Source organism: Lepidothrix coronata, unplaced genomic scaffold (genome assembly GCF_001604755.1).
Source record: "Lepidothrix coronata isolate B3197 unplaced genomic scaffold, Lepidothrix_coronata-1.0 Scaffold126, whole genome shotgun sequence".
NCBI classification, from domain to species: domain Eukaryota; kingdom Metazoa; phylum Chordata; class Aves; order Passeriformes; family Pipridae; genus Lepidothrix; species Lepidothrix coronata.
In genome coordinates this window covers 1,046,885-1,059,785 of record NW_016690306.1, presented here as the reverse complement: position 1 = coordinate 1,059,785, position 12,901 = coordinate 1,046,885, and the positions used below count along the sequence as shown (strand labels likewise).

Genomic DNA, 12,901 nt, shown 5'->3' with positions numbered 1-12,901 from the left:
TGGCTAGGAGAAAAAGCTCATTTGAGGCAGCAGTATAACACTGTTTTTGTTACTATGGCATTATGTTTCCTTTTTATTATGGGTTTCTCAGGGTTTTGTCCTAGCAAAAGGTTTTGTTCTTGAGCAGTTTTAGTATAAATGTTCTGTCAGCATAGCATGGCAAAATTTTATAATTGTTAAGTCCACAAGCGATCACTGTTACATGACTTGCTGCAGAGGCTGTGGAAGCTTGGCAATTAGTTTCTGCCTTAAGCACAGCAGCAGAGGTTGAACTAGGTCCCCTCTCTTAATTTGGTGTTGGACTTGACTTCTCTAGCTCTGAACCCTTATTCTAGGCAAGGAAATGGACTCCTTCAAAGTATTCTGTGTTACTACAGCTAAGACAGTCCCCTTGTTTCTGCTGCACTTTCCCCTATTACTGTGTGCTGTGGTGTGCTCAACAAAAGTGTGTTTAACTGAAAATAGTAAGTTTTAAGTGCAAGCAGCCAAGGTGCATGCACATTTCATTGCACTGATTGCTTGACCAGTTAATCTCACGAAGAGTGGGATAATAGAAGTGAGGAAATTGGAAGGCATTTGGGAACACCATAATCTGTCATTTCTGTTTGCTAAATTGATCAGTATCATCCCCCAAATCTCTTAAGACAGGAATATCCCAAGAAACTAAAGGAAGTTACTCAGATGGTTTTAGACTTAGCAAGTGTGTGTGTTATTTGTCTGCACGTGGTTTTAGTCTGCAACAAATGTGAGACATGAAAATTTAGAGCTGCAGGCAGGCATGTGACAGGCAGATGTCTGGCTGTAGCTGAGCCAGAATGAGGTATTTGTGCTTTTGTAAAATCTGTCAGTGAGCATAGTCACTCCCTTGCCTACCTAAGACCTGAGTTTGGCATGGGTTATGTGGAGAGGAGAGGGTGAGTCGAGCTCATAGACAATCCTGTGGCTCAGCTGCTGCGTGTCAACTTGTTAGGCAGATGTAATTTAATTATGCACTTCTAATTTTGCATCTTACATTAATTATTATTATTAGGTAGGAGTTAGTGAAGAACTAACTGTTGGGGCTTGTACAAATCTCTCTTTTTAAACTATGATATTTTAAAAGTACAATATAAGTCCATGAATACTTCATCACCTGCTGTGTTGTGTGGGGAACATTGTTAATTCCCATACCCAATTGTTAGCAACATCTATGCTATTTCAGAGAAAAAAGATTTTCTGGATTGTAAACAACAATCATGAAAAATATCATCTGAGAAGAGTTCAAGAAAATTACACAACAATGGATGACTGTATGCTGAATGAGATCCTCAGAGAATGAGGGGAGTGTTGCGGACCCAAGTAGGGATGATAAAATAAACCAGCAGATCTGAAGAATTTTTGAAAAGGGGAAATACACAAATAATGTGATAAACTGGAAATGCTTTTGGAAAATTGGAAGCAAATGCATAGAGATAGGGCTGGCTATAATTCAAACCCCATACACTTAATATGAGGGAAATCCATAAGTTTGGCAAACCTGACAGATAGGGCAAAATAGCCAGGTAAGGAGGTGGTAGATCTCTTGCAGAAATATGATATAAATAATATTCTCTCTGCATGTGGAAGAATTGCACATCTGATTGCAGACTTTTATAAGAGAAGAAGTTATCTCCATATATACATATAGATTAGATACAGTTAGTTTCTAAATCCTTTTTATAATTTTCTTTAAATATGTCATTGTCATAGAGTGTCAAAAATAGCTGGGTATTGAAGGACAAGACATTACAATTAAGGGGGTAGGAAAGGAAATCAGGTCTTGTCTGTCATATCACATATTCAGCTGGTTCTTTTTATATCTTGGGTCTCAAACTGAAGTACAGTAAAAAACTGCAGAGTGGTATGTGGTTTGCACAGGATTTGGAATTATTATTTTTTTGTCCAAGAAGGCAAGAAAAGGGGGTCAGAGACCCCCAGCCATGTATTATGATCAGAACTGCCTAGAACAGAATGTTATTTAACAGTGATAATTTCTGAAATACTTTCTTGCTCCTGAAGACCAGCTTATCATATATGGCTTTCTTAAAATGTGGAGGGTGTGGTCATCTTTCTTTCATTGTTCTAATACTCAGCCTTTTGCTGGGAAACATCCAGATTACCATGGACATCAGTGTGATTTGGCAGATGAGTATCTGAATGGTTCTGCTCCAGGAATTATGAGAAAATTAATAGCATTAGGAAAAGGAGAAGGGGGGAGAAAGTAGTTTGGAAGTGTTTCAGGGTGCTGTAGCTGGTTGTGGGACTTCCTGAAATCCAGTCTTCTCATTTAGTATACAACCTTGATTTATTATATAAGCTTAAAACCACCATGTTTTCAAAACAAAAGCGTTTCGTAGGAAACTGCTCCAAAACCACTCCTCATATTGCCACAGCATCTCACAGAAATGGTGAGCATCAGGGCCCATGGGGGAAACTAAGTTTACTGCTCATTTTTCATGACACTGACATTCTGTTTTCATCCCAAGTAACTTTAAGCACTAAAATTAGGCCCCAGCTGCCTTTGGCTTCTGTTGAGCAGTAGTTTTCTGTGTCTTGTTTTGATGTAGTAAGTTTAAGCTTGCACTGCTGACAATACACTGCTTTTTTTAGTGATCTCTCATGATCCTTAGAAATAAGCCAAGGTCAGCAGATGAAAGGTATAAAACTGCTGGTCTGTGGTTAGTGGGGACAGAGAGGCTCCTTCAGAGGGTAGGCCAGCTCGGATTCGAGTTTGGGTCCAGAAGACGTCTTGCTCTTCAGAAATATCATAATTATAAAAATATTGATGGTTGTTTAGGGTGCATTGTATGTAGCTTTATTTCCACTGTCAACCTTTTAAGGACCACAACCTTCAAAAAGGGCCCAATTTGAGATGATGAGATAATCCTTAAACGGGGGCCAGTAAGTGACAGCAGGTTGTGAAGGTGTCTTTAAAGTCTGCAAAGGTATGCCTGCAGACACTAGCCATCAACACCATGCATCTTAACTTGATATTCCTGATTTTATCCAAATTTATACATCAGTAGTTAGAATAAAACCATTATTGGAATTTTGTTGATTTTGCCTGTCTAACTATTACAGAAGGAGCTTCAAAAAGCTGTCATCTGTCCTTCCGTCCTGAACACATTTTGCAGTCACTTGGTTGATCCATGGGGGAAGCAGAAAGAGAGATGTTTGTAATTCTGTTTTATAAGTATTTCTTTTTATACAGCTAGAGCCATGAACAAGCAACAAGGCTCTTTGAGTCTGTCTATTTAATTAATAGGCTCCATGTACAAAAATCTTCTCCTGAGCAAGAAGGCAATGCTTAGTTGCCAAATCTGTGAGAACCTTTATGTCCTGATGGAGAGTAAGAAGTGTGGAAGGGGCTATTCCACGTTTTACTTTGTTGACAGAAAAAATTGCAAATGGTGCAGGAGTGGTATTAATTTTGCATTCTTGCACCAGTCTTGTACATGTTTCTTTAGTGGGAAATGCTGTGATTTCCCCTTTCCCACCTTTGCCTGGTTGTGGAAAGGATTTTCCGTTCTTGCATTACCAACTCTCCACTGCAGTGAGTGTATGCACTTCCTCTGCTCCTGGCAGGAATCTCCTTCCCTACTTGGCAAATGGGAGCGTGTTTGCATGACCTGGCCCAAGGGCTGGACTTCAGAGCCGACCCTCCCATCAGCCCTGACCCAAGATATGGTCCTTTCATAGTGTGACAAATACAGGGCAACCTCTGCAAAGTTATGGGCTTTGTTTACCCATGGAAGATTAAAACTAGGGAGGTGTCCCACCTTCTGTGCACCTTTTTTAAAGAAAATTCTGCAGCTGCCTTTAATAACTCCTTTTGAAATATCTGTGTGCAAATGTGTCTAGCAGTCAGAAGAAGGGAGAACTTTGGACTTTCACGTTCCATATGGCATTGACACCTAAATTATTGCTTAGCCTTGTATTCTTTCATCCATAAATAAAGGAGGAGAATTGTAGTCATTCAACACAGAGGATATAAAAATAAAAGTAATTCCACTTATAGGATACGTTTAATTTATATTTATAAAAACATGTATATTATTTATTTGGACATTTGCCAGTGTACTAGGGTTGAATGTCATTGCATAATTTAGCAGGTCTTTCTGCACTGGAAAAGCTAGATAATTTCCTGTGGCGTGGCATGGCATGAAGACAAAGTGGTTGATCTCTGATTCTTATTTTTTTAAATATTTATTCCTCTCCTCTCTGCTTAAGCAAATTAATTCAGAAATATGGCCTCTATACTGCTTGCAATACAATAAGGCTTGTCACATATGCAAGCCAGGAGTGGACATCTGCCACTGTTAAACATCTGACTGTAAAATTCTAATATGTTAACAGCTAAACTCAATGTATTTACATATAGCAAATAACATAAGCTCACAAATGGTACAGACCTGGCGTCACCTAACACAGTAAACGTTATAAGTCACCTAAACTGATGTGACCAGCCACAGAGTGTATATAACACATTGCATTTACATGCTGAGTGCTGGAACATCTAGAATGAATTAAATTCAGGTCTGTGACTCTAAGCAACAGGGAGGAAATGGAACAATAACCCTTATTTGCATCTTAATTTCAATTGTTCTGAATGGATAAAGTTGAGAAGGCATCTGCTAACTTTTTTCTTCTATCCTACCCTCTCCTATGACTTGTAGTCTGCCTTGAAAGAGGATGAGTTTAATTTAAAGACAGTGAGAGACGTTCACTGGTGATTAGGCGGCAGTAAGCGTTTGCTGCTAACTCTTCTCTGGAGTTACTACCCTGTGGCTGAGGGTGCTTGTGCGCTCCTATGAGCTGATCCAGTCTGTTGTCTAATTTTACCTATCCATTAAAGCATCTGGGTAACCAAGGACACTTCTGGTAGAGATAGCTACCACTAGGTTAATCAGCACTAACTGTCACAACTCTAAAACCCTGGATATTTGATTTAAACCTTGTTCAATGCAAATAGAAATTCTCCCACCTGGGTGACTGCTGCTTCCCTGCGTGCTTAAAGATGCCTCTACAAATGTATTGTTACGAGTAGCAGCTTTTAGGTATGATGGTGAATAGTGTTGAATTTTCTTAGTTTGGGTTTAAATAAACCAAAGGCTTCCACCCACCCCCACCTTAAAAAACAAAGGAGAACAGAGATCCAGTAGTGTTTTGTTGTAACTTTGAGTTGAATCAGGCTCTGCCTGGCAAAGTCAGAATGGAGTCATTCAGATGTTGTGGACAGATATGGGCCTTTTGATTTGCTGATTTTTGACTTAACAGATCCTTGTCTTAGCTACTGAGCTTATTTCAAGTGCAGCAGACACGTGTACTCATCCAAACAGTTAATGCCAATGTAAATGGCTGCATTCCTGAGGTGAAATACCTGGGAGCAGGGCAGGTGCAGCTTTTCCCTCTCTGAAGCCAGTCTGAGTGCTTTTAGACTGCCCTTACTGCTCTTAGAAGTGTATTGCTCCTAGTTCAGAAAGTGTGAATGCTGTTTTCGTGTGACATTCATGGAGCACACTCTATGCTCAACATGAATAAAAAATAGCTACCACTTTCTCGCAGGTGTGCTGACTATCTTGGCAATGTACGAAGGATCCAATTATTCATTTGCCAGAGGGACGATGTCTTTTGGCACAGGTTGAAAATCATTGGCTAAAATTCACAGTGTCGTGGGTAAATTCAGAGTGCTAACAGCCAGGAGCAGTGCAGGACATCTTCAACTGCTGAGGGTGGAACTTGGCTGGTCTCATTTAGCCAGGCAGGCAGACTGGACTGTTTGGACCTGTGTAGGCCAAAGGACTAAAAAGTCAAAGCAGAGTTAGCAGATGGTGAAATCCAAGCACTGAATTCCCTGGACTTAGTTTGTTGGTACCTTACCAAAGATATCTGCAAAATTATTTTAACTTGCAGGAACACATGCTTTCAAAGAAAAATAAATCTCTTCCAGCTCTGTAGGGACAATGGTTTTCCAAGTAGAGTAAGACCAAAGAGCATAACAGCAGTGGAGCTGACATACCTTGTGCTGAATCTGTATTTGACCTCCTTTCTCTGCCATGACTGGGTTCTCCTCTAGGAATAAATCTGCAATGCAAAGAAAAATGTAATTACTTTAAGTGTGGGTCCTTTTTCACCTAGGAATACCAGGAAACAGAAAGAATATGTAACAAATAACTGCCTTAGTTAGACACAGGGGCCAGGCTGAAGTTATATACCCTGTGCTGATTTATATGGTACAAACAAACATCCTTGTATTGCAGTTGCACCTCTGACTGCAGTGTGTGGACATGGTCACTGGATTGTAGGCACATGTCCTCATCTCTCCTGTTCACTTGCATCCTTCTGTCTCATACTTTTAGGGCGAGTATCCTGTGAGATTTTGAAAACAATATCCCTGTTATTCAACCACAAACCCCAAATTCCTATACAAATTCAAAGCCATTTTTCCCCTTTTTTGGCAGCTACTTTGGAGACACATTGCCTTGTGCTCCTTGTCACCGTGCAAACCGTAGTGCTGGTGGAAGGCTTGTGCTGTAGGGGCTGGGGGAGATGTTTGGGAGACTCATTGTTTGGTGACAGCTTGAATGAATGTTAATATGAACAAAGCCTGAAATCAGACTTTCGAGGAGAAGCACCTGAAAACAGAGAAGAGTGGGCTGCAAATCTGTGACCATTCTACCCCTGCTGCATTTATTTAGGAAAATATCTTTTCTATAGAGCTACTCTAGATGTATTATTCTTCCCTGGAAAAGAGGATTCATTACTAAAAATTTAGAATAAAATGAAAACAAATGACCCTTTATAGCTGTGATTTTAATTTAACTGGACTGAGTCCAGTAAGATTTGGAGGAGGAGATGAGAGGTAAGGGGTCTGTCCAGGGCACTGGAAAGGCAAACAAGACCAATTTTCTCATAAATAACATTACAATATCCAAATTTAATAGCTGTTAACTATAGCCTCATTGTGCAGATGATCTTTCATCAGACCGTGGTGAATTTATTTCAATTAAGACTGATGTGTGAATAATTCAGGCATGACATGAATAATGCATGTCCAGATAACAGTTTACAAGTGCCTGTTTAAACAAGGTAGAGTGACTTAGAATGCACTTTCAAAGAATGGATTTAAAGTAAACTAAAGATTTTGCAATTATTAAGTAAGGGAAGTCCACTTTGTCTTAACTCCTCATGAAGCAGATACATTGCAGTATGCATAAATAACAGAAAGAAATAATCTACCTTTATACACAGTGCTGGGCTTTAAGCCATTGTCACTTTAGAAATGAGTTTTGAGATAACTTGGATAGTTCCTTGCAAGAGAGATTTAGTTCTGTAGGGCTACAAACTCATATTGTTTGCTTTCCTTTATTGTGGACTTTTCTGATGTATGGACATTCTCATTCCCCTGCTTTGTGCAGAGTCATAGGATAGAAAAGAGAAAGAGGGTGAAGTGAGGCAGTAAGAGAGGGATGATGAGGATAACCAGGGGTATGATATGGCTTTCGTAACAGAAAGATCAAACAAACCAGGACTAGTCATGTTTGAAAAGGAATAAATAGAGGGGAATATCATGAATGTTGCACAGAAATGGGAAGAGAAAGATTAGTAACCTGTTTTCAAAGTATGAGAACAGTACCCTAACCCCAGTGAAACTGGCAGGCTTTAAACCAAACAAAATTAGAAATTCACTCTTACAGTTTGTGACTACATTGTGGAACTTTCTGGTACAAACTGATTTATAGCCAGAAAAATTTATGAGCATTGAAGAATTGAAAAAAGGGTTAAAAATTCATGGAGATTTTTTCTGTCATTTCCATCAATCACCATGTGGGGTGACCTCAAAAAATTCTTAAACATCTGTGGAGGAAGGTGTGTCTCTCTGCTTTCTTAACACCTGCTGACCTGTCTGCTCCCTTTTTTGTGTGCTCTTTTCTAACACATTTTCTGTTGATGGCTACTGATGGTAGAATATGGGAGAAGAGGGACATTTGTGCAGACACTGATTAGTGTTTAAGGTATGTTCCTTTCTAACTGAGTATCCTCCAAAACCTGAACAGCTGAACATTAAAAGGGTCAGATTAGTAATGGCTGGGTTTTGAAAATTAAATTATATACTGGAGGAATTCCTGGTCTTGAATCTTAGTACTTTCAATTAAAAGCAACATAAAGATATAGGGGTGAAAGTCTGCAGCACGGCAGCTGACCCACTGCAGCAGAGTTTGCACAGTCTAGTCAATCCACATTTTCAAATTAGGACCGCAGACTGAAAACTGCAATTTCCACTTCTAGGCTCAGGGTAGAAGAATGTGTCTTGAAAACATTTTCTTTTGATTTCAGAGATTCATTAAAGATCTGAGTGCACTCTAATCCTCTTATATTTTCCTCATTAGATTTGGATTACTGCAGCCAAGCAAGGGGTGAAAGCTGGCACGTTCTTCTGGTCTATGTAAGTTCCTCTGTTTTCTGGAGATTTTTAACTAATAACTCGGAATTAATTTGATGTGTTTATTAAGTTGTTTTCCTTTCTCTAAGCATTTGGTAGCTTAGAGACTGTACCTGTAACCCTCTGTTGTTTCATTTGTTCAATGTTTCTGATGACTAAAGCTGATGCTGCAGTTTGCTGCTTTAGATTCATGCACTGATTTTTAGCAGTTGTCTAAAGAAAAAATGTGTAATTTTGTGAAAAATTACTTTCATTTCACAGTGTGGTTTTTTGCCTCCTTAGTATTGCTAGCAATGTTTCCAGGTCCTCTGAGAGTGGAAGACTCTTACTGTCCTCTTTGTTAGCTGACATTACCGGCCTATTTGACTCAAAGGCCTGACTCATTCATTTTACTATACAGTCTGACCTTTGAGTAAGATATCAAATTTCTCTTTCTTAAAAGACAACCCTGAGGATCTTTGTTGTTTGTTCTTTTGTTTAATGATTCCAACCTATTGTTCCTCATCCCAACTAAAGCTACAACCAAAAATGAATGCATTTTGATAATTTTTGAGTTCTGAGGAATTCATATGGATCAGTCTCTCCACTACATTTTAGCGGCAGGATCGCAGGAGCAAAGGTTTAAAGTGCATGATTGAAACAATAAGGGGATTTGGCTATTTTTTTGTGATTCCATTAGGCATAATACTCTTTACTGCTCTAAATATCATATCATATGGACAGAATATAAAAATAGGTTTGCAAGATGGTTTTCTGACAGAGCTTCACTCTGGTGCTCTACAAACCAAAGAGATCAATGTGATTCCTAAGCTCTATAGCTACATAATCTCCATAAACACCCTGGTCAATGCATGCTTGGGGATATAGAATGTTACAGAAGGTAACCAAGGATATGCCATATGAATGGCAATAGTAAAGGAGTGAGACAGCCACTTCATGTATGAAAGAAATACATATGCCTTAAATATATATGCCTATGTATTATTTATTTTGGAACAAAGAATGTTTTTGGGGAGAATTTCCAAGCAAACTCTTTTAGGAAAACAGAATTGTTAAAAAGATTTTAGTCAGAAATTAGTTAATTGCAATGATGGATTTTTTTTCATATTGCAAAATTAATAAAAACATAAAAATTGAGCAGTACCCAAGATTATGATTGCACTTTAAAATATTGCCTTGTTTGCAAATTTTAGCATAAATTCTCATTTTTATAGTTGTTTTTACAACTCAAAGTTCTCCATGTTGTTGGAGACTGAGGCCACTGTTATTTTACAAGGCACTAAAAATTAATGTATTTCCAAATGGCTGTTGACATCTCTATTTCTCTGTCAGATGTTTCCAAAGAATGCTGAATTCAATTCAGCGTGGCTGCTCTGATGGTTGTCTTTGATTCCTGTCTTGGGATTCTGTTATTGATCTAATGGAATCTGGACTGACTATGCTATTGTATTAAAATAACTGTGGTCACCGACCTGCATAGTTTTCCTAAGATGACCAAGATATTTGGAGTTTTAACAGCTGTTTATAGGGTTAGTCATATTCATAGCATGAGCTTGGCCTCAGCAGCCAAGTGAGAATGGCTATCACTATACAAACAGTAAACAGCAGCTGTTTGTTCTGCAGAGTGAGAAGTTGTCATAGTTATGCAAATCATCGTGCTGATGGCCTGATGTTTCAGATTACTGATTCTGATTTACACCAGCCTAGCCCTCAGTTTGGTTACTGTTAAGTCTGTGAGAACTTGTGCAGTGTCTGCAAGACTACCAGAGCAGGATGGTCATTTAAGCCTATACCGATGTGAGTAATGTAATGGTTTTTACTCATGTTGGCTATCCAATGGCTGCACGATTGTGCACAAGAAAAGGTTCATCTGGGTTAAAGCTACCAGAATGGATCTTTGTTCACTTTTATGTTAGATTTACTGCCTTGAGTTCTGAGTGCAGTTACAAAATTCTGTTCATCTTTCTTTTGGAATATGTGGACATTCAGGAGATCTGATCTGATTCTGTTTGCAAATTAAGAATCGGTATTAAGCAAAAAAAGAAGATACATCATGCTAAAATCAAATTACACTATTATGTTTTATTTTATTTGTTAGAATCAGTTCATAACAAGGTTTTGTTGATGCTTTCTGTATCCTATGATAACAAGGTATATTTCTGTATTTTGTGGTCTAGTGTCATCCCCCATGAGCGCAGAATATTAACAATACTGCAGTGGCTAACCCTTCCAGACAATGAAAGGTAATTCACTTATTGTCATCTGGTGTTGGATAACTGCTAGTTTGTCTTCTCCTTAGAGGTAGCTGGAGGAACAAGGAGAAATTTAATTCCAAAAATCATTTTTGTCTGCTACAGGCTATCACTGATTTAAGGATTTGTTTGAGTTTTGTGTTTAGTGGAATATTTTGGGTATTTGGGGTTTTTTTTGTTTGTTTTGGTGGTTTTTTGTTGTTGTTTTGTTTTCCAATATTAGCTCTTCCCCATCGGCAGTTTTATTCTTCCAAATAAATGTATGGTATGAATTTATTTCTTATCAAAAAGCATGTAGTTGCATGGATTAGGTTGGATTGTTCTTATCCTACTGAGCCTAATATAGTTTAACAACCTTACAGACAATGGCATTTGCAGAACTGGACACTGAGCACTAGGAAAATGTTAAGATTTTAATTATGAGTGGGGTTTAGTGCACAGCTTCCCACATGCTGCTGGCTGCAAAGCTCAGGCGAGCTGCTGTTGTGATTTCTCCTACAGGACTTAGAATGAGTGTGTGTCCTCAGATGGTACCCCATGTGCCTCCCTCTGTGTGTTCTTGGATTTAATAAAGCTGCAAAACAAGTAGATGCTTAATTATACCATGGAAACAAAGGACTGCTAAATGATTCTGTGATTGTATGACTGAGAAACTGTTCTTTTTCCATAAAGATAAGACTCTTTGGAAAGTTGGCTTGACTTGACTTGACCCAGCAGGCCCATGTGTTTGTGTTGTCGAAGGAAAGCTAACCTGACCAAGACCTTTCTTCCTTTCAGGCCTTATGTTTATGCTTTCTACTCTGAGCAACCAGATGCTGCTGGCCACAGATATGGTCCTTTCAATTCAGAGGTTAGTACGGATTTTTTCCTGCAGAAAAAGCAGGTCTCTCAAATTCTTGGTTTTTGAATAATTAATGCTGCTCAGGAGTAGCATTTTTAGCAACTTTTTTCCCACCTGTTTCTGCAGCATGAATCCCCTCTGCAAGAGAAAACAAAGTTATTGTTTAAAGGATTTATCATGTGAGATTATCTTCTGGGAGAAGGAACTGCCCATGTGTGATATGATTATGCAAAAGAAAAGATTTGGCAAAGACAGGAGTATGTTTGTGTGCAACAGCATAATTTGACTTTTCTCTAACAATTTGTCCTTCTTAAAAGCAATTAAAATATAATGCAGAAAATATTGAGGAAAAATGCAGAGCAGAAAAAAAACTTTCTTTAAGCTGACAGCCTGCAGTAGACAAAGTAATAATTCCAGTCTGTCAGGAACTGTAAAAAGCTGCTAGTTCCAGTTTCATATAGGCCCTACAGGGTTTCAGAAAGCTTTGCCAATACTGTTCCCTCAGGACCATACTGTTGAGTTTGAAGAAAGTTTTGAATCACCATAAAGCATTTTAATGAAAAATTATCTGCAACATGCTGCAGTTGTTTAACTCCTTGTTTGACTTCAGATAGCTGACTGTGACTGATGGGTACTGTTTCCCTGCCAGCACTGTCCAGCTGACAAGAACTTAAAAATGATGCATTTGCCTGGGATTTGTGAGGAGGGAAAGTAAATTCTGTACCCAGATATCCCACTTGGTTGACTGGGATCTGGCATTTCCAATAATCTCTGACATCTGGCAAAGGTCCCCTAGTTTCAGTGCAAATGTATGTCTGCAGATTCCCATCACAAGACTTTAGGAGTGTTTATATAAGCTTTTCAAAGGGCAAACAAATGTTTGCAAATCTTTGAAAAGTGAGGAGTGTATCAGATGCCTACCTCTTGGGAGGCAATACAAATTTCCTTGAGCAGCCAGGTACCCAGCAGTAGTTTCGTATTTGTTTGTATACATCTGGTAGCTGTTTCTTGACTGGAGAAGAGAGCGAAGGGAAGTAACATTAGTATTTTTTAGTATGCTTGAGTTATTTGGGCTGTTGAAATAGTTTGCAGCAGTTATGAAGTTGCAGTTGGTAGCATCCCTATTGGAGAAGTTTGAGCCATGGTCCAAGAACAGCGGGTGTGAGGAATTATTCCAAACCAGTGCTGAAACAAAATGGATGGAGGGAAGCAGTCCTTTTTCTGGATAAGGGGTGGTTAAGACCTACCAACACTCCTGTTAAATTGACAGGCAGGATATTTGTCCATGTTGTCATTTGGCTCAAAACAAGAGCTATGTCTGATTCAATTAGGCAAGGTATCAGTAAT

At 38.8% G+C, this 12,901-nt stretch overlaps 1 protein-coding gene across 1 annotated transcript in view; it reads left to right on the top strand.

The window, feature by feature from the left end:
- The window catches only part of ENPP2 (ectonucleotide pyrophosphatase/phosphodiesterase 2), a 73,385-nt gene that overhangs the window by 31,498 nt on the left and 28,986 nt on the right, over positions 1–12,901 (top strand). Inside the window, 3 exon segments of the mRNA XM_017826398.1 lie at positions 8,409–8,464; positions 10,639–10,704; positions 11,491–11,563. Coding sequence (XP_017681887.1) covers positions 8,409–8,464; positions 10,639–10,704; positions 11,491–11,563 — 195 coding nt within the window.